This window comes from Colletotrichum higginsianum, chromosome 9 (assembly GCF_001672515.1).
Source record: "Colletotrichum higginsianum IMI 349063 chromosome 9, whole genome shotgun sequence".
In the NCBI taxonomy this organism is placed as follows: domain Eukaryota; kingdom Fungi; phylum Ascomycota; class Sordariomycetes; order Glomerellales; family Glomerellaceae; genus Colletotrichum; species Colletotrichum higginsianum.
Window position 1 is genome coordinate 1,222,471 of NC_030961.1, and position 19,386 is coordinate 1,241,856.

At 57.4% G+C, this 19,386-nt stretch overlaps 8 protein-coding genes across 8 annotated transcripts; 2 read left to right on the forward strand and 6 right to left on the reverse strand.

Annotated features, from left to right (window-relative positions):
* Nucleotides 1–339: 339 nt before the first annotated feature.
* On the reverse strand, nt 340–1,263 carry CH63R_12614 (Mitochondrial s-adenosylmethionine transporter; the record flags this gene model as incomplete). Its single annotated transcript, XM_018307588.1, has 1 exon — nt 340–1,263. The coding sequence occupies one exon, from the start codon at nt 1,261–1,263 to the stop codon at nt 340–342; it is 924 nt and encodes a 307-aa protein (XP_018152005.1).
* Nucleotides 1,264–1,986: 723 nt separating this feature from the next.
* On the forward strand, nt 1,987–4,665 carry CH63R_12615 (PP-loop family protein; the record flags this gene model as incomplete). The annotated part of the gene is made up of 1 exon (XM_018307589.1): nt 1,987–4,665. One exon carries the CDS (start codon nt 1,987–1,989, stop codon nt 4,663–4,665), a length of 2,679 nt encoding a protein of 892 aa, XP_018152006.1.
* Nucleotides 4,666–5,169: 504 nt separating this feature from the next.
* On the reverse strand, nt 5,170–7,813 carry CH63R_12616 (uncharacterized protein; the record flags this gene model as incomplete). Its single annotated transcript, XM_018307590.1, has 2 exons — nt 5,170–6,813; nt 6,869–7,813. The coding sequence occupies 2 exons, from the start codon at nt 7,811–7,813 to the stop codon at nt 5,170–5,172; spliced, it is 2,589 nt and encodes an 862-aa protein (XP_018152007.1).
* A 2,064-nt stretch (nt 7,814–9,877) lies between these two features.
* CH63R_12617 (Calcium dependent mitochondrial carrier protein) lies at nt 9,878–12,831 on the reverse strand (the record flags this gene model as incomplete). Its single annotated transcript, XM_018307591.1, has 5 exons — nt 9,878–10,430; nt 10,608–10,773; nt 10,928–11,844; nt 12,223–12,607; nt 12,669–12,831. 5 exons carry the CDS (start codon nt 12,829–12,831, stop codon nt 9,878–9,880), a joined length of 2,184 nt encoding a protein of 727 aa, XP_018152008.1.
* A 708-nt stretch (nt 12,832–13,539) lies between these two features.
* On the forward strand, nt 13,540–14,552 carry CH63R_12618 (RNA polymerase II holoenzyme cyclin-like subunit; the record flags this gene model as incomplete). The annotated part of the gene is made up of 2 exons (XM_018307592.1): nt 13,540–13,699; nt 13,759–14,552. 2 exons carry the CDS (start codon nt 13,540–13,542, stop codon nt 14,550–14,552), a joined length of 954 nt encoding a protein of 317 aa, XP_018152009.1.
* A 1,778-nt stretch (nt 14,553–16,330) lies between these two features.
* Nucleotides 16,331–17,315, reverse strand: CH63R_12619 (Kinesin light; the record flags this gene model as incomplete). Its single annotated transcript, XM_018307593.1, has 3 exons — nt 16,331–16,561; nt 16,833–16,961; nt 17,010–17,315. 3 exons carry the CDS (start codon nt 17,313–17,315, stop codon nt 16,331–16,333), a joined length of 666 nt encoding a protein of 221 aa, XP_018152010.1.
* Nucleotides 17,316–17,450: 135 nt separating this feature from the next.
* On the reverse strand, nt 17,451–17,642 carry CH63R_12620 (uncharacterized protein; the record flags this gene model as incomplete). Its single annotated transcript, XM_018307594.1, has 1 exon — nt 17,451–17,642. The coding sequence occupies one exon, from the start codon at nt 17,640–17,642 to the stop codon at nt 17,451–17,453; it is 192 nt and encodes a 63-aa protein (XP_018152011.1).
* Nucleotides 17,643–18,677: 1,035 nt separating this feature from the next.
* CH63R_12621 (uncharacterized protein) lies at nt 18,678–19,210 on the reverse strand (the record flags this gene model as incomplete). Its single annotated transcript, XM_018307595.1, has 2 exons — nt 18,678–18,895; nt 19,075–19,210. 2 exons carry the CDS (start codon nt 19,208–19,210, stop codon nt 18,678–18,680), a joined length of 354 nt encoding a protein of 117 aa, XP_018152012.1.
* Nucleotides 19,211–19,386: the final 176 nt, after the last annotated feature.

Consider the following 19,386-nt stretch of genomic DNA (forward strand, 5'->3'; position numbering starts at 1 on the left):
ACTCGTGGACATTTGGATCGCGTTCGCTGACGGTGGCCAAGATCAACGAGTGAGGCAGCCTATATAGATTCTATCAGTACGGGTATTATGGCGTTTTCAGTAATGTACATAGCGGGAAAAGTTGTTGTCAAGCGCAGCCAATCTACCTGGCTGGATGCTTGAGCGTGTTTATACAGCGAAGGGGTAGATGAGGGCACCCCCCAATACAGATTTTTTTTTCCTTCCCACGCCGCCGCTTGCCCTTGGTTCGCATCATTGCACATCTTGCTTCTTGGCAAGTGCACGAGTGTCTATCCATCTTCCCTCCGATCCCTCTTAACGGTTTTGTGTAGGATTATCTTATAGTACTGCACCGGTCAGGGTGTTGGACGCAAATTGGTAACTGCCGAGGAAGATGGAGCCGCCGATGCTGATCCACATGACTCTCGGGCCGATACCCGCGAAGAAGGGCCTGATGCCGTGCTGTTTGTATATCGTCGTCAGGACGTCGCCGATCTTTTCCTTCTGCTGGCTCAGCATGACTCTCGTCTTGAGCACGTCGAGCGGGGTCGTGATACCGGCAGCGGCGGCGCCGGCGACGCTGCCGTACAGGGCGCTCTCGGCGGCGCTGACCTCGTACTCGATCTGCTTCTTGGCGGCGCCGTCGACGTCGAGCTTCCAGTTCTTGTTCTGCTTACGCTCGCGGCCCCAGCGCTTGAGGCGCTCCCAGAGGGGGAACTGGATGATGGTGAAGGGGACCTCGCGCAGGACGGTAATGGACCAGCCGCGGTAGAGCTCGCGCCAGACGCCGGCGAGGCCGGCGGGGGTGTTGTACTGAGCGAGGATGGAGCGGAAGGCGAGGAGGGAGGAGCCGCCGTGCTGGCCGGCCTGGGCGCGCTGTTTCACAACTTCGGTGGGGACGCGGACGGCGCAGGCGGCGATCTCGCCGAGGGAGGCGGCGAGCATGTGCGATACAGGGTCGACCCAGGCCGCCGGTTTCGTTGTGCCAGAGGACGAGGACGAGAGGGAGGCGAGACGGGCCGAGATTAGAGACTTGGACCCTTCGTAGGTGCAGAAGAAGAAAGCGGCGCCCGGGGCGGAACCGATGACGGCGGAGCCGATGCCGCGGTAGATACCGGTGAAGCCACCCGAAGGGAAGAAGCCGGCGGAGGACTGGAGGCGGGTCTTGAGGGTGTCGAGGGGGAAGAGGGAGAGGTCGACAGTGGTGCCGGCGATGCCGCCCGCGAGCAGGGCGGTAGTGAAGGGGGGGTTCGAGGAGGACATTTCGTCAGCCAACAGACGAGAGATTCTGGTTCGAGGGTTTTGAAGGTTTCGAGGTTTTGGGAGGAAAGTCGGGGTCGGGTTCCTGGGTCGTGTGCTCGGGTGCTGCGCCGGCGATTGGGAATGGACGGACGGTTCGATTCGTTCGACGGGCGGTGATCAATTGGATGCGCGCGAGCTGACGGAGGGGGGGACAATGTGAAGAATAATTGAAAGGGCCGGAGCCCGGTGTTATGACGTCGACGACGGTGTGGTCATTTGCGCGAGCGGGAGAGGAAGTTTTGGCGGGTGGGTGACCGGGCGTAGGTTATCGTGAGGTATTACTCTGGGTATCGGAGCTACGATCGGTTCCTAGCCCGCAATTGACGTCTCCGACCCCTGCACACGGGGAATGTACCAAAGGAAAAAAAAAAAACACGGTAGGGGTCTTTGCGCTGGAGCTCCGACTCGCCGAGGTTTGGGTGATGTGGGGTGCGGGTGAGCTTGGGAAATCTTTCAGCCGAATGGCCCGAGCTTCCGGGGGCGGGTGGTCGGCCGGCCGAACCCACCCACAGTCTCTTTTTTTTTTTTTTAGTTGCTTCCAATCCGACTAACGACAGAGAGCTCAAGTGATTCGTCAATTAGCCAGCAATCTTGTCTGTTCCAAGCTTCCACAACCAGAAGCAAAGGTCCAGCGACACAAAAAAACACGCCACCGAGAGCTGCGACCGGCCATCGCACAATGGAATGGGCTCCACCAACTCCTCGCTCGCGTCCGCGACGGCAGCCGCCGCCGCAGCAGCAGCAGCAGCGGCAACGAGACCAAAGGCTGCCGCAACCCACCAGTTCCTCCACCCGGTGCCGAAACCCATAACCTCCGTCGAGTTCCTGGACGCCGTCCGCGCCGCCACGCCCCCACGCTTCCCTCTGGCCCGCATCTCGCGGCCGCGCCGCATCGGCCTCGCCGTGTCGGGCGGCGTCGACTCCATGGCCCTCGCCTTCCTCTTCAACCGCCTCCGCGAGTACATGCCGCTCATGCGCATCGTCGACAACCCGCTGACCAAGCTGTCGGCCTTCATCATCGACCACCGGCTCAGGGAGGGCAGCGCCGACGAGGCCCTGGCCGTCGCCAACGAGGTGCGGAAGCTCTCCCACATACGGCCGCACGTCGACACGATCAACTGGAAGCTCGAGGGCATCGAGGGGGACCCGGCGGCCGCCCCGAATCTCGAGAGTATCGCGAGGCGCGCGCGGTACCACAGGCTCGGCCGCATGTGCGCCACGCTGCGCGTGGAGAGCCTGTTCCTCGCACACCACCAGGACGACCAATACGAGACCGTGCTCATGAGGCTGCTCGCCGGCCACGGGAGCCGCGGCCTGAGGGGCATCGCCATGGCCGCCAACATCCCCGAGTGCTACGACATGCACAACGTCTACGAGAGCGGCCACGTCGACGACCAGAGGGCGCAGGCCCCGCTCGTCAGCTTTCGTCCGCCCAAGAAGGACTGGGTCTCGGTGCGGAAGGAGCTGTCTTCGGAGCTGGACACGGACCTGTACGGCGCCGAGCTGAGGGCCGGCCTGCAGATGGGCTGGCACGAGAGCCCTTACCTCGGCGGCGGTGTCAGCGACGCGCTCTTTTCCGCCGCGAGCTCCGCCTCGGCCAAGGCGAGGGCCGCCAAGGCCGCCGCCGCCGCGAGGAACATGCCGCAGATTCACTCCGAGGACGCCGGCGTCATGGTCTACCGGCCCCTGCTAGGCTTCCCCAAGGACCGCCTCGTGGCGACCTGCGAGGCCAACAACGTCCGCTGGTTCGAGGACGCGACGAACAAGGACCGCACGCTGACCATGCGGAACGCCGTGCGTCACCTGGTGCGCGAGCACGCGCTGCCCCGCGCCCTGGGAAGGGACCACGTGCTGAGGCTGGCGGCGCAGTGCGACGCGCGGGTCAAGGGCCAGGAGTGGGAGGCGGGGCGCTGGATCCGGGGCGGCGTGAAGGCGGACCTCGAGCCCAACGTCGGGACCCTCGTCGTCGAGCTCCCCGGAATGGGAGTCCCTGGCCGGACGGCGGCGGCGGCGGCGGCGGCGAGGAAGTCGATCTACGACGACACGCGGCGGGAGCTGCGGCTCGCGCACAGACGGCTCATCGCGGCGTTGATGGTGCGGAAGCTCGTCGCCTTGGTCTCGCCCGACCGGAACCCGCCGCAGCTTGCCTCGTTACAGACTGTTGTCGGGAGACTCTTTCCCGAGCTCGCCGAGCGCTCCGACGAAACCAGCAAAAGCAACAGCAACAGCGACGGCAACAACCCGGCGACGACGACGCCAAAGGCTTTTAACCAGGCCTCGGTCCTCTTCCTCCCCGTCGGGCCCAGGAAGTGGTACCTCGTCCGCGAGCCCTACCCGTCCCTCCAGCCGCAGCCCGAGCTCACGTTCACGACGGTCAAGAACACGTACCTGCGGCGGTACCCGACGTTCCCGCCGACCAAGTGGCAGACGCACGACCAGGACGGCGGCAGCGTGGAGAAGCCCGTGTGGGAGGGCCCCCCGCCGGCGCCCATCCCGCCCAACAGCGCGAGGCAGTGGCACTCGTGGCAGCGCTTCCAGCTCTGGGACGGCAGGTTCTGGGTGCGCGTCAAGGGCCGCGTCAAGGCCGTCTTCCGCATCGCGCCCTTCTCGCCCGTCCACGGCAGGGTCTTCCGCGAGCGTCTCGGCGAGGGCGAGGGCGCGGGCTACGGCAACGCCCCCGAGGCCCCCAAGGCACCCGTGGCCCCTGCCGAAACCAAGGAGTCCGCCGCCGCCGACAATAATAGCGACGATAAAGACGACAACTACTACTGCAGCGGTGGCGGCGGCCGGGGCGGCGGCGGGTTCGGGAGCGCGAGGATCGGCGTCACCGGCGGCGACCGCGGCCCGTCGACGGCAGCGGACAAGGACGGCAGGGCGCGGCTCGAGGGGATCCTGAAGCGCTTCGCGCCGGGCAAGGTGCGGTACACGCTGCCCGCGCTATACGCCGTGCACCGCGACAACGAGACGGGCGAGGAGGTGCTGCGGATGCTCGCGCTGCCGACGCTGGGCATCGGCCTGCCCGGGCTGGAGCGGTGGGTGCAGTACGAGGTCCGGTACCGCAAGATCGACCGGAGCCTGTTGGACGGCCCGCCGTTCGGCGTGAGTCTCCGCCGCCGGGCGGTCCCGCGTGGCGGGGCCGCGGCTCTGAGGAAGAAGGTGCTGGAGGAGGGCATCGCCGAGGAGAGGGACCGGAGGCGGATTGGCGCGTTGAGGAGGAGGAGGATGGGGCGAAGTGGTGGTGGTGGTGGTGGCACCGGCGGCGGCGGCGGCGGGAAGCGGAGCGGGAGGATTGCAAGTCGAGAGTGGAGGGGTGGTCGTTTCCGTTTGATGAAGTTCAAAACAAAAAACATGATTGAGCGTTAGATACCCCTTATAATAAATAGCCTGCCAAATGGCTTCTTTCATATACACAACATTGAGACAACGATCGAACGTCCCAGCTAAGAGGGGGGGGGGGGGGAGGATACAAGACTCTCACTCATCTCGAGTTCGAATTTCTACGAGAGGGACCTTGGGTTTTCAATTTTGATAATGACAATGTATATATAGACAGAACGTAGAGCATTCGATGTCATGCGTGTCTCCTCGCCGGTATTGTGCCGACCGTATGTAGTTGCGATAACAATGAGAATACTAATGAAAACAGCACCGTCTTTGACGAGCTTCTTAACGCCGTGGCCCCCTAAAGCAAATCCAAACATCGTAGCGACAGGTATATGTGTGTAAATCCTTTATCCATTCTTCCATCCCAGATTCCCCTTCTTTACATATTATCACGTGTTCTCCATCCACTATGTTTCCCGCATATCTGGACAATTGTATATGAATTATACGTCCCCAGGCCTTCCATCGCCGGCTCACCTTCATCTACATCGCCTTCGTTTCCTCGCCAATGATGAGGTCCACCCCCCCAGAGACGCTGCCCAGCGAGACTTCGCAGTTCAAGGCTTGGCCCTTGTGTGCGTGGACGGCCTTGGGCCATTGCGTCCTGCTGTCGATGTGGACGTCATTGCCGCGGATGGAGATCTTGCCGCTGATGCTCTCGGCCGTAGCGGAACCCTCCCACGAGGACGGGTATCGAATCTCCATGTCTCCGCTGACGCTACCGTGGGAGGACTTGAAGTGGCGCATCGGCGGCCGTTCGCTAGTCGACACGGTGCGCTCGTCGGTCTGGGTTGCGGCGTCGGCTGAAGAGGAGCGTCTGATGGGCCATGCGTCGGTCCATCTGCCGGCTGGGACTGGGATGCGTTTGTACGGGTTCCCGAAGTCGGGAATGAAGGGGGCTCCCGGCATGCGAGGGATCTTGGGGATGTTGGGTATGGGCAAGGGGTTGGTCGGAATCTCGACGGGCTCGTCGGGGTTGACCCTCGGCTTCTCAACGCTGGGCGCGCCCTCGGTACCCGCGATCTCGACCCAGATGGGATCCAGCACCTTAACGGCAACGTCGCCGCTCTTAGTCTTGGTGTGAAGCTCGGACACCTTGGTGGATTGCAGCAGGCTGATGTTGTACACGGGCAAGAACTCGGCTGCGATGTCGCCGCTGATGCTCTCGATGGCCGCGGCGGAGCTGAAGGCGACCCAGGCTCTGATGCCGCCGGACTTGGTATCGAGTGTGGTGATGTAGTCGCGCGGCGGGACAACCGTATCGGGCTTGCTGCTCTGCACTGCCGCATCGAGGGGTTCCTTGACGGTGATGTCGCCCGAGATGGTGCTGACTTCGAGGACAGCGGGGCGTGGCTTGGACTCAGAGACCTGCTGGGGGGTGACGCCCACATGGATGTCGCCCGAGTCGGAGGCGATCTTTAGAGAGTCGTAGAGCGGCCATGAGCCCGTGATGTCGCCAGACATGGTCCTAACGACGATATCGCGTGAGTTGAGACGGTGCGCGTCCTGAGGCTCCATGAGGTTGTGGACGTCGCCAGACATGGTGGCAATCTCGAAGCCATTCTCGACAACGATGGAGAGGTCACCCGCGAGCTTGACGCCCACGTTGGTCGCGGCGAGGTAGAGGTGGGACAGCTCGGCGTTCTCGGGTACCCAGATGGTGGCGCGGAGGGCGATGCAGGGCCGGAGGGAGCGGTTCCATTCAATGCGCTGCGGGGTTTTGATTAAAAGCTCTTGGTGCTCCGAGTCCCACTCGACGCCGACGTCAAGGGCCGCGTCGTTGGCGACGACCTCGAGCTCGACGGAGGGGCCCGGAGCGTTGCCTTGTTGGCGCCGAACAACGAAGTCGCCCGAGACTTGGGGCTGGAACCCGCGGGATGGTGCATCAGACTCGACGCCTTGGAGGACGCTCAGGGTCTTGTCTGGTGTGAAGGACAGGTCGTAGACCGTGGGGGCGAAACGGTGCTCTGTCTGGAGACAGGTTCTCGAGGGCTTCCAGGGGATGGAGTTGGAAGGCTGGCCTGGTTGAGAGGGCTCGTTGGGTTGGGACGGGCCGTCCTTGATGGGCAGGCCAGTGACGGGGTCATACTCCTTGACGGGCTGCTTTGAAGGTGACTTATCAGACGGCTTAAGGGCGAACATTAGCTTAGGGGTAGCAGGGCGAAGACGAAGTGATGCATACCATACTTCTGACACTTGTGACCAGCATGCTGAGAAATCCCGACACGGTGAAAAAGACCAGGGCAGCAAGAAGTGCCATTTTCAAGGTCCGCCTCGAGGCCCACGAGTGCTTCTTGAGGGCTCTTTGCCTCCACGACGGAGACGGCCTCGGGTCATCGTCGCCATCGTAGGGCTCGCCGCCCATGCTCTCAGGGTCGCGGCCCAGCAAGCGCGCCTCTTCCTCGGGGGCTCCCATGTTGGACGTGAAGGTCTGGTAGTTCCTGAAATCTGTGGGGGATGACGCCAGCGGGGACGTGGGCGACGGCGTGTAAGCAGGAGGTGCCTCTCTGGGTATATGGAATAGCGACGCCGGGTGCGAGTACCGACTCCTTATGGGGTGAGTCTGAGGAGTACGCAGGGGAGCGTCGGCGGAGGGCGCGTAAGGTGTATAAGATGACGAGCTCAGGGCGGTGTGGGAGGGTGTGTAAGTGTATGCTGTGGTCGTCGCTGTTGTCGTGTGCGATGGCGTCGCCTCGCTGTCGGCGGCGGTGGAGGAGACCCCGTCGTCGTAATAGTAATGCTCGTCAACGGGCGCGGCGGGTGACGAGATCCTATCAACAGGCAACGAGTTTAACCTTGTCTCCTCCCTTGCTTCGCGATCCTTCTTAGAGGCGGAAGAGGAGGACGCCTCTTGTTGCAGACGCAGCGACGGGTCCTGAACGAGAACGTTGGGCACATGCGGCACGCCAGCGGACGTGGGGGAGGTAGTCGCGGCGATTACGTCGTCCTGACTGTAGTGACCATGGGCCTGTTGTTGCGGAGGGTAGATGGCGGCGGCTGACGACGATGTGCTGCTCTGGAAGTAGCCGTCAGTGGGTGACAGGTGGTCATCGAGGTCGTCGTCCGGGGTCTGGTCAGAATCGGAGTCGTTGGCCGAGTACAGGTTGTCAGAGTACGGGGCCGGCATGGCGGCGGTTTCTATGTCAGTCTCCCTCCCGTTGTTTTGCCTGGATGGGTTCCGTCTGATGTATTGGGTTGTGTGTGCGTGGATTTGCCCCTGTGTTTCTCTATGCTGGATCACCCAATGTCTGAGCTTGTGCCGCTTGGCTGAAGCTCTCCCCTCGGATAGCAAACGGTCAAACGGTCACAAGAGGCGACGGTTCCTGAATCGTGAGGGGGACTTGGCTGATACGCGCAATGTCGTGGACAGGAAGAGCGGATGCCAAACAACGATGCCAAACAGTTTCAGTGGCGGATTCGGGCCCACGGCGGGGAAAATGCTGACTTGAAAATCACAATGATAATACGCGAGGCGCTCAGAGGAGATTACGCTTCGTCAACAGCAACAGTCGTCGTAAGAGTTGTGATGGGAAGATGGGGGACAAGGAGGAGTAACCGGGCCGCGAAGAAGTCTGCGCGTCCACTTGATTGAGACAGGAAGGAGGCGGAAAGAAACCAAATGAGTAGTTGGAGTCCAAGCCGAAGCCGAGAAAGGGAAAAATCGAGAGGGAAGGGGGGGGGGAGGAGAGAAAGAGTAAGGCGTCGGTCACCCAATCACCGACGGAATTGCGTTTGCTCGCCGAAGGCAACGACCGACTGGATGGGATGGTATGGTATGGGATGGGGTGGGATGGATACCCGCCGCACTTCCAACGGCGCCCGTACCCGATGCGGCGGAAGGATTCGATATCGCAAGTGAGGAAGAGGGGTGAGACTCGTAAGCTTGTCGATCAGTAAAGATATGAGGCGGCGTACCGGTACCGAGGCCGACGGCGGTGTCGGGGACTTGTTGGGCTCTCTGTATTCGTACGAACACCACCGGGAGACACCGTTGACCAAACAAGCAAATCAGGAAGCTGCTTAACACGAGGGTACGAAACAATCGCACATCTGGTACCAAGGATGCGGTGTCGCCATGAAAGTCAATTGGCTGTCTGTCGGTGATGAGGTGGAGAATGTAAGACGAGCTCCCAAGTCCAGAAGTCCCTCTCCACGTTATCTGGGGAGTACAGGTACAGATACGAACTGCTTGGGGAGTCTATCCGTACTTTTACAAGGATCATCACGGGAAGTACACTGGGCGATGTCAAGGTGCAGTATGACATGACATGTCTACAAATAAAAATAAAAAAAGACAAGAGGGAAAAGCCAAGCAGAAAGTCTATCCTATCCGCCACTAGACTCACTCAGTCTGAAATCCCTCGCCGGGTGGAGCATCTTCTGCCCGATATTACGCTGACAAAAGTCCCCCCAAACTGCTAATGGTCCACCGACCCCCGGCTATCGCTTCCGAGCAGGGGTCTGCGTGCTGCTGAGAGTGTCCACCGGTTACGAATCACGGACGTCCCTCTGCATGTTCATTGGAGCTTGTATGCTATGTCCATCAATCAAGCTTCTCGGTGGCCCGAGGGAGACGCGGGGGGGTGACGACGATCGCGACGTAAGCTTCTTCGTAGGGCAGCCCGACGACGTTCCATTCCACCCCTCTAGTCCGCGTCAACCACCTACATCAAGGTTTGTTTTTGGTTTTCCTCGCCAACATGGAATATTTAAGCTTGGCTTCCAGTCCCAGGGGAGGCGGGTTGACAGGCACAAGGGGCTCACTGACACCGTCATCACCGCCACGATCACCCTCAACCAGATTTGCATCCACGTGGGAGTTGGCCGCTAACATGCCGGCATTCGTCTGTATTCAGCTAATATCTCCTGGGTGGTCTCTCCCTGAGGTACCTCTCAGTATATGTACCTCAAGCTCGGTCCCTTCTGCCCCTGCGTCAATCAAGCTTTCTGGTATCTCTCTCCACACGTCTTACAAACGCCATTGACGAAGATGACGGCTATGTAACAAAAAATGGGTAATCTACTCACTCGCCTTTACCTGGCAGTAGGCAGCCCTCTGGTACCTTCCAATTCTTCCTCGGGTCATTCAAATAGGGGATCCAAGCCATGGCCTCTGGCTCATCGTAATTGATCCAGTATTAACGGTCATCCCAACCCCTGTTGTTCGTCCTGTCTCCCAAGTCCTTTCTTCTCATTCCAAGCCGAGGAGTCTCTTTGAGTTTTCATACACAACCCAGGTGATACTCAACGCGGGAGCCACCTTGAGCAAGTTGGGGGTGAGTCCCTTGTACATGCCCCGCACACCCTCGTTCTTGAGCGTCTGCTGTGCAACATCCATTATGCCGGTGTAGGTCGCAGGATGCATGACTGTGCCCTGAGTCTGGAGGCGGGTACGGAGGACATTAAGGGGGTAAACCACAGATGCTCCAAAAGCTCCACTGGTGGCACCAATGATGCCCGTCATAATGTTGCCTGGCTTGGCGTCTTCTTCATGGATGCCGCGATACTTGGACATGTACCTCTTGTATGATGTCTTGAGGAACTCGAAGGTGCCCATGTCGATAGCACTGTAGGGGAACATGCCCATCAGGCCCATGGTGACGCCACGGTAAGCAATGCGCACACCGCCTGCCTGCCACATCTTCTTGGCTGTATCAAGGACAAGGGCATTTCCAGAGAGTCCACCCTGGACTGTTGATGTTTGGAGTCGGAATTTGAGTGTGTCCAGCGGGTATACGCAGAACCTTGTGAGTGTCAGCAACGCGCCATACGACAAAGGAAGCAGCAGCAGCTCCAGGACAACAGGCAATGACAACAGCCACTGGAACAAATGAAAGTGGCAGTGATAGCAGCAGTGGTAGTAGCAGTGGCAGTTGCAGAGGGAAGAAATGGTGAACAAGAAATTCCAAGGGTAGACTTACTGGGCAACCATGCCAGCAACACCACCTGCAACAAATTTTGAGTAGCTGTTGATTTGTCTGGGGTCGTTGTGGCCCTCGAGCTTAGAGAGGGTTCGCTTTGCAGCCTCATATGATCCGAACTTGATGGCACTCTCAGGCATGATTTTAATGACGTTGAGTCCATTGCCTAGGTGGGTTGGTCAGCTAATATTCGGCCCTCATTTTCCTTTAAAGAAACCACCTCCCCCTCACCCCTCCTTGCCTGTTATCACAAGAGAGAGGCCGCGAAAGCTGAACAATGAACATGACGGGAGGGAGAAAAAAAGAAACGCGATGCATACCTGCAAACAGACTCCTCATACCGCCAGCCTTCCAGAGGTCTTTGACGGCGTCTCCAAACGGCTTGACCGCGTTGCGAAGGGCGAGCAGCGGACGCCCCTGCTTGAGCGCACTCGCCGCCGTGTCGGTGCTCGCTCGGGTGTTGACGAGCAGGTAGACCTTCAGACGATCGAGGGGCGCCGTGGCAGTTCTCGACAGTCCTCCGGCGACGGCACCTGCGATAAAGTAACCTGGATCAGGGACGAAGTCAGTCAATCTCTTGAACTTGGGTGCTACAGTTGCATCTGAGCTGGAGCTGGAGCCTTGCTCGGAGCTGCTGCCTGTGACCTGGTTCGCTTGAGAGGTGCCGACGCCGGGGGGTCTTCCAGGTATGCCTGTGGGCTTCTCGTCGGCGGCCTGGATGCACGCCTGCAGCACCGCTGCCTCCATGTTCATGTTGTTCATGTTGGCGCTGGTACCTGAATAGCCCGGGGGAGATATTGGCAATACCATCGCTTGCGCGGACGATGTTTGCTGTTGCGAAGAGGCCGGGTCGAGATCTGCTGAGGCAGTGGCGTAACCACTGCTGCTGTTATTGCTGTCGCTGTTGTTGTTTTTTGATAAACTCCTTCGTCGTTGTTGTTTTGGCGAGGCGGGAAGCTGCGAGAGGCCGGGAGGGCCAGAGCCTGGTCCTTCTCGGGAAGGCACGACCACAGCTACCGAATTGCCGTCCTCGTCGCTGAGAAGTTGAATGTTGCCGGCGGAGGGATCCGAATAAGAAGGGGATGCGAGCTTCAAAATGGATCCAAAGAGGGTTTGCAGAAGGAAGCCGGTCGTACCTGAGCCTTCAAGAGTCTCCTCCGATACCATCGAGTCACCTTCAGCAGAGAGGGTGACGATGGAGGAATAGAAGTCCATCACAGCCTTCAACGGCGCATGGCTGTTGTGTGTCGGCATAAACAAAAGAAAATCTCTGGTTGCGAGCGTTGTCTTGTTAGTGAATTGTATCCGTCGGAGAGAGAGACCGGACGAAATCGACAATGAAAGACAGGATGGAAAACTAGACAGAAACACAGCATCCCCACGGTTGGCTTCCTTCCGTCTCTTCCAGCCCTTGTCAACAAGCAAGTTATACACCGAGAGTCGGAATAGGGGGCATCGTCATCTACGATATACATACCCCTTACCTACCTCTCCAGCATGCACCATGGCTAACATACCCCCATCTACATAAATAGATCCTCACGAATGCGAGACAGAGTATGCAGGAATTTCGACGGGAAAACTAAACGTGATCAAAATGGACGTCCATACTTACCGCCACTCTTCGAAGCTGATGTAGCCGTCGTTGTTCATGTCTATGTCGCCAAAGAAGGAGGCGAGCTTGCGCATCGGCACGACAAGCCCTGCCCGTCGGAAGGCTTCCTGCAGCTCGGTCTTGTCAAGTCGCCCGTCGTTGTCCTTGTCTATGGACTGGAACAGAAACATTAGTTGCCGCTCGGTCTGCTCCACGAAGCAGCGGAACTCTGGCGGGAGGTCATCGTCAGCAGCTATTTCCCTCAGGCGCCTCAAGACAGGGGAGCCCGGCCAATAGCTCCAGTCCCAAGCGACGGAGCTCTCACCTTCGTATTGGATTTTACCGTCGTCGTTCGTGTCGACGACGGTCATGATCTTCCGCAGCATGTGGTCTGCATTTTTCATGGCTACAGTGCAAAGGTCAGCACCCAACCGTACGAGGAGCACGGAGCAAGGATTAAAGCTGACGGTGATCGATCTTTCTCAGCCCCTTCTGCAACCCCTTAAAGTCCAAATGGCCCGAGCCGTTGGGGTCCAATTGCCTCCAGAGGTCCTCAACTCGTTTATCCCGCTGATTCTGCGATTCTTCCACCTCCATCTGGCGCTCGGCAACCCATTCTGTTACCCCCATGACGGCGGCGGCGGCATCAGGACGCAGGGCTGTTGAGTCGAGGATTCGGGCTCGACGCGGAAATCATAGGGCAGCGGCGGCGACGACAACGGTGGGCGTGGTTGATATCGTGGGGTATGTCGCGGGGTATATCTCTCTCATAAGTACATGGCGGGAGGAAGGGTTCGAGAAAGGCGTTGTGCTGTCGCGACTCACTTGCATGCTGCAAGTCACAAGGACTGACGTAGGAGGATCGCGAGGTGCAGCGACCAAGAAAAAGTAGAACCGCCTGCCGCAAATGGTTCGCGCCAAAGCCACAGCGTCGAAAGCTCGGCAACATGGGGGGTGGGACAGTGGGTGGGTTTCCATGGGTCCCACTGGTGAGACAAGCGAGGCAATCAGATGCCACCAATTAGCAGTGCTTCCGGGTGCTTCCAGTGTTTGCAGTGCCCCAGCAAATGGAGCTTCAGCGCTGTCCTCGGCACGGATAACCTTGGCTGGACATACCATACTCCGTAATCGTTATCGGATGAGCACCAGCCACAATGTCGGCCCGCGACTTTCGCACGCACCAGCCACCCACTGTCCACCATCCACCAACTTCACTCCTCAGCCGCCTCGCTGTTCCGCTCCAACGACAACCCCGTGCTTCCGTGTTCAGAACCGTACAGGCGTTCCGGACACATACCATGTCATAGACTCTGCCGCGAGCGCCCAGTAGAGGTCATCATGGCTGCCAACTACTGGGAATCGACCCAGCGTCGCTTCTGGCTCTTCTCCAAAGACGAACTCCAAACGGTGCGCCAGAAACTCGAAGACGACAATGCCGAGCTCGTCCAAATGTTCCCTCTCCCGCAGCCGCGGCACCTGGCCATATTCTTTAACCAGCGTGAGTGCCCTGTAGAATCGCAGGCTCGCCATGCCTTTGCTGACACGGTTCACTTCTAGAGGTCAACCGCCTTGGTAAACGCATGGTCATTCGACAGCAAGCCATGGCCACCGCCCAGGTCTACATCAAACGCTTCTATACCAAGGTCGAGATCCGACGAACGAACCCCTACCTGGTGGTCGCGACGGCTCTCTACTTGGCTTGTAAGATGGAAGAGTGTCCTCAGCATATCCGCTTGATTGTCAGCGAGGCCCGCTCGTTGTGGCCCGACTTTCTAAGTCTCGATACCTCGAAGCTCGGCGAGTGCGAGTTCTTCATGATTTCCGAAATGAGCTCCCAGCTCATTGTCTACGCGCCCTACCGAACCCTGAACAGCTATCAACAGGAACTGAGCCTGACACAAGAGGACGTGAACCTGGGCTGGTCTATTCTAAACGATCATTATATGACGGATCTGCCCCTGCTATACCCGCCGCACATCATTGCGCTCACCGCGATCCTGCTTGTGCTGGTGCTGCGACCTTCTTCCAGTATGTCGGGATCGAACCAACCGACGGCGACGAACATCGCTGCTGCGAGTGCGGCGCTGGCCCAGGCCCAAGGAAGGGCACCAGGACTGCCTCCAACCCCGGGCACGCCCAATCCAGCCGACAAGGAGAAGCAACCGGAGGCCAGGTTTGGCCGGGTGCAGCGCTATGGCGCTTGGTTGGCAGAGAGCAACGTGGAAATTGCCGCCATGGTCGACTGCACCCAAGAGCTGATTTCGTTCTACGAGTGCCATGAGCAGTACAACGACAAGCTTACCCGGGAACAAATCAACAGATTCGTCAAGGCAAGGGTTCTCGACAAGTGATTCAGCCATTCTTACCAGGCTCCGTGTCTATACAAATACCGTTTAAGTTGTGGCAGAGGAGTGAAAATACCATTTATGACATCTGGTGCTAGGTCTCAAAAAGTTGTCAACGCCCACCGCAATTGTTTGGCTTGGTATGCAATCGTCAGAGGGTATCGTTATGAAGCTACAAGACCACATCGAGGCTTGACTGGTCACCAGTTCTGGTCGATAAATGCTCCTTGCTCATCAACCCGGCGCCAGCCAATAGTCACGGCCGAACGATCCACTATGTATATGACATGAGATCTTGAGGATAGAGAGGGGCATGGGAGAGATGAGCGCAAGGGTCTCACCAGGTTTCCAGTCAACCAGATTTTTTTCTGGACCATCTGACGCAGCTTGTTCTTGGCCTGTCTGAGTCAAAGCAGTATTTTTCCCCAGTCGACCAGGCGTTCCCAAGCGCTGCCACTGCATTAAATTGGTCAAAGAACGGTGAAACAGCCGTTAGGCGCTCACCAGTCTCGGTACATTGACCTCTGTTCCTCTAGAAACTGATTTTCGGACAGATGTCTGAGGATTTCCACGAGGCAGCGAGACAACTTTCAGACATCTCCACATGTTCCCAACGGGTCGGAAGTCGTGACCTGTTTACTACCCCCCATCCATTGAAACAATAGTATCGTCAGCCAAGTCTTACATAAAGTTTCTAATAATTGCATAATGCGATGGGCTAGGCATTGAGGTCATTGAAGGCGCTGGATCACGGCGCTGTATGCCGTCTGACGGCTTATATACAGTAGGAGGGATGTCAGGTTTGCGTTGGCAAGGGCCTCGATGCTTCGGATAAGACCAACAGGCGAAGCGGGCCTGTCGTCCTCACGGAAAATTCACATTGACTCATGACGGGGATACGTGCTTGTGTTGTAGTAACTGCAGTCAATTCAACTCGGTTGGCTTCGAGCCTTGGGCAAGATATACGCCACCCTAATCAAACCAGTTCCGTCGCCAGAATCATCCCATGACGGTTGACTCGCGAATACGGAGCGAATTGCGCGTCAATAACGCGACTCGTTTCTATACGCTTGTCCGGATATACCAGTCTCCGCCGCCGTGCTTCTCCAAAGTACCATCCTCGTCCACCTACTCATTGCCGCCAATGCTACGCCAGCCATTGCAAGGCAGGCCCAAGCATGGCAACCTCTTTGTGCCTTCAGCCGAGTCGGCGGAACCAAGAGCGGAGTGTGTGAATACGAGGTCTTCGGTTATGTAGCTCTTCTTGTGCGAGCAGCTTCACTGTGCTGAGACAGGGGTTTGTGACATTCAACTAGCTTCTGGGAATTGGTTCTCCAATGCTCGATCTCTCCAGAATTAGCCAAACATACGTGGCATCGTTGTTGTGTGAAATGCAGAGAAACGACCAGCCAGCTCAGCTTTTGACGTTGTTCGTTCCACTGAGAGTCCACAGCCACTACTGTCCGAGGCTTTCGGATCGCAAGTGGGTGTCACTGAACTCAGTCTTCCATGGGTCGCTTTCCGCTGTGTTGTGTTGCCGTTTCTATCCACCTTCAGGTGCTACTTCACCGGGTTGCGAGGGGGGGGGGGCCTCCTCATCGACGAATACGAAATGATTCACGTGGCGTGTAGGAGTTTCGAGCACACACCTTCGTTCAGGCTCTCCGGCGATGGCATGCCCGAGGTGTCTACTCGGCCTTGTCCAAGATCGAGACCCTGGAGGCTAGCCGGTTGCACAGGCGCAACTGTAAGTACTAAATATTCGTGAACAACCCGGCAAGCACCTAGTACATTTTCCAGACGAGCATCTCACGAGTCCTGTACATCATCAAAAGTCGCTCGTCTTGAGCGCGGCTGCGCCGGTTTCGGAGGCCGGGAACCTTTTCAAGAACAACCTCAATAACAAGTCGAATGGTAGTATCGACATTCTGGGAAACCTGACTTAAAGCGGAACGTGTTTTGAGAAATGGTAGAGTGGCTGACACAACAGCAGAGTTGGCAGAGTTGTAACATAGCTTGTGACTTTTGTTAGCAGGTCAGCGCCGTCTTGAAGGGTCACTTCTCTCAACAGCAGTAAACTGAGGTAGCCTCAAGGATATCATGTTAAATTTAAACAGTATAAGTCCAAGACATCAGTCCTATCATGGTTTCGCAGGATCTCAACCTGTTTCCAATTGCTCTGACTCTTCATACTTGGCCTGGCCTTGTAGTATGACGGCAAGAACAATGACGCACTTGAGCGCGATAGGATGCAACCCCCCCTAGCGTTTCCCCATAGCGACGCACTGCCCGTCGGGTCATCTGCTCCGCTTCTTCTTCGTACTTCCCCATTCTTAACCTAAACACCCCTACATTGGCAAGCAGTCGTGTGAGATGTTCAGCGTCTTTTCCAGTCTCGGGGCCCTCCTCAACGAACTGTCCAATACGGAATCTAGCTCCCGGGATCTCGCTCAGTTCTCATACTCTCCGACCGGTGTACTCCTTTGACATGACCTGCAGAAACATCCGTCTCCATTTTCGTAGGTTGTCAAACGACGAGACCCAGAATTGCGTGCAGAATTGCATGAGCGGGTGCAGTTCAAGCAAACCGCTCTGCGTAGTCATCGGTACCAACGAGAATTCACGGAGCATGTTGAGGTCATCCTCAAATTCGTCGTCCTCGCTTTCGCTCCTACTACCAATCTTGATATCGTCGTGGCTGCTTCGAGCGGCGTCATTGATGTTAGTCCCATTTCTGCCCAACTTGCGGCGCTTGTAACTCCGGAGCATCCATTCCGGGATTCCCTGGGGGTTGGAAAAGGCTCAGGAATGCGAGCAAGTCGGTTGACGATGGCCTTTCCTGACGAATGCTCTCGAAGGTGATCTGCCATGTCGTGACGGTCGAGTTCGAAGCACTAAGGCCCCTTAGAAAATCACCCATGACTCTGTTGAGGAGGCCCGCCATTCTCTTTTCGCAATGGTTGAGAAGAGCTTGCGGGGTCTCAATGGGCCGTTGTAGTGGACAACGTAAACGTTGTTCGTCCCGCTCTGGGACGCGGCCGGGGCGGCAACGACGTTCCGGCCGCTGATCCCCGCGTTGAAGGTAGATTCAGTCATTACGCCAGCAGTCGGCGTAACTCCTCGAGGCCGGTAGTGGTCAGGTACCTAGAGTTCTTTGTGTTTCGATGCCGATTGTGCGGGGAAACAATCTCGAGGCCGACGGGGCCGCGTGAACGTGTCTATGCATAGCTGGATCAGATCTGGTTGGCGGGTGTTGCTCCACGCCTAGTTTAGGAGAGGGAATCTCACAAGCCCCTTGCTTAGCATGCCCCGCGGCATCGACGGAGGTTGTATTGACCGGGCGATGCCCCGCTTCTCCGCGGGGCCGATCTGACCAACATCGGCCCCACCCGGTGCCTGTTTAGGTAACCAACGTCAGCGGTGGAACAAACTCTACTATGATTCAAGGTTGCTACTGTTGAACTTTTGCATTCAACATACCACTACAGTCAGACTACGTCTAGAAAAGCCGACGCCTGTCATAAAAAATAGCACCGTCTTTGGCAAGTAGCGACAGGTCCAACATTGCCATGCCTTGACGTCGCTAAGAAACCGACGCCGTGACGGCGGTAAGCACAAGATGAACGATTACCCCAAGCTTCCATTGGGTCCTTCGGTTAGTTGGGACGTGAAGAAGCCATCTTGAGTTGAGTCAACAGCAAACACCTCTCTAGCAGCGCATTTCCCGGATCAGTCAATGAACATAGCGACAGATGTCGTTGCGCTAGAACATTCATCCTCTTTCGCTTACCAGTAAGACGTCGCCCGTGAAACCCTAATCAAAGAGCTTGAAGGCTCACCTGTCATCTCGAATACTTGGTCGCAGTGAAATAGTCGTCAACATTGATCACATAACGTTGTCGGGCTTCTTGTCATTGTATCAAAAAAAAAAAAAAAAAAACAGGAACCATTAACATTCGCTAGTACGCGTATGAGTACAATCCCACCAACACCTGCCCGGCAACTTTCTCAGTTACCGCATGCGTTTTGAATATCTCGTTTCCCACAAATCCTCCAAAGTCCCCCAAAACTTACGCTGCCTGACTCCGGAGGCGCGTGATCGATCCATAACGTCGTGTGAGCGGGTGGGCACTAGTGACCGTCGCTGTTGCTCGTGCCGGCTTTGTTCTTCTCCTCGGCATGGCCCTTGGTCTTCTCCTGCAGCGTCTTGGGGTCGGCAGCCTCGGTGCGGTCCGCCCTGATGGCCTCTTCGCTGTCTGAGGCAAGCTCAGACTTCCAGTGGCCTTTGCCCTGCTTCTGCTTGGAGAGAGAGTCCTGCTTGTGCTTCTCATGCGTCTCGCTGTCGGCGTCTATTGAGGTGTCAGCTGAATGCCCAAGGGAGGAGCAACGAACGGGCCGAAGAAAAGGGAACAATCAGGGGGAAATTGTGCGTCCAGACGGGGTTGCGAGAATGCCACAGGAAGCCTCGCAGCGACACGGCCCTAAAGGTTACACAGGGGGGAACAGCAAAGACGGGAAATATACTCACGTCCTGAAGACTCCTTCAAGCCAGCCGTTCTCGTCGTCGAGATGCTGAAGCCGCGTCCGAGAACACCAGTCTGTCTGCCGACGACGAAGGCGCCGCGCGCAATGGGAGTAGATGCGAGGACGATACGGGATGCCATGATTTCTGTTTGTGTCGAGATTGTTTGGCGTTGCGTGATGATTACGATTCTGGTGTTGTTGAGAAATGTATCTTGAGCCAATTGTTGTTCAATTGAAGGAGGGTATCTGGGATGAATGAAAAATGTCAAGAGTGTGTATCAACGTGATATGAGTAAGGAGAAAAGGAGGGGGGGAG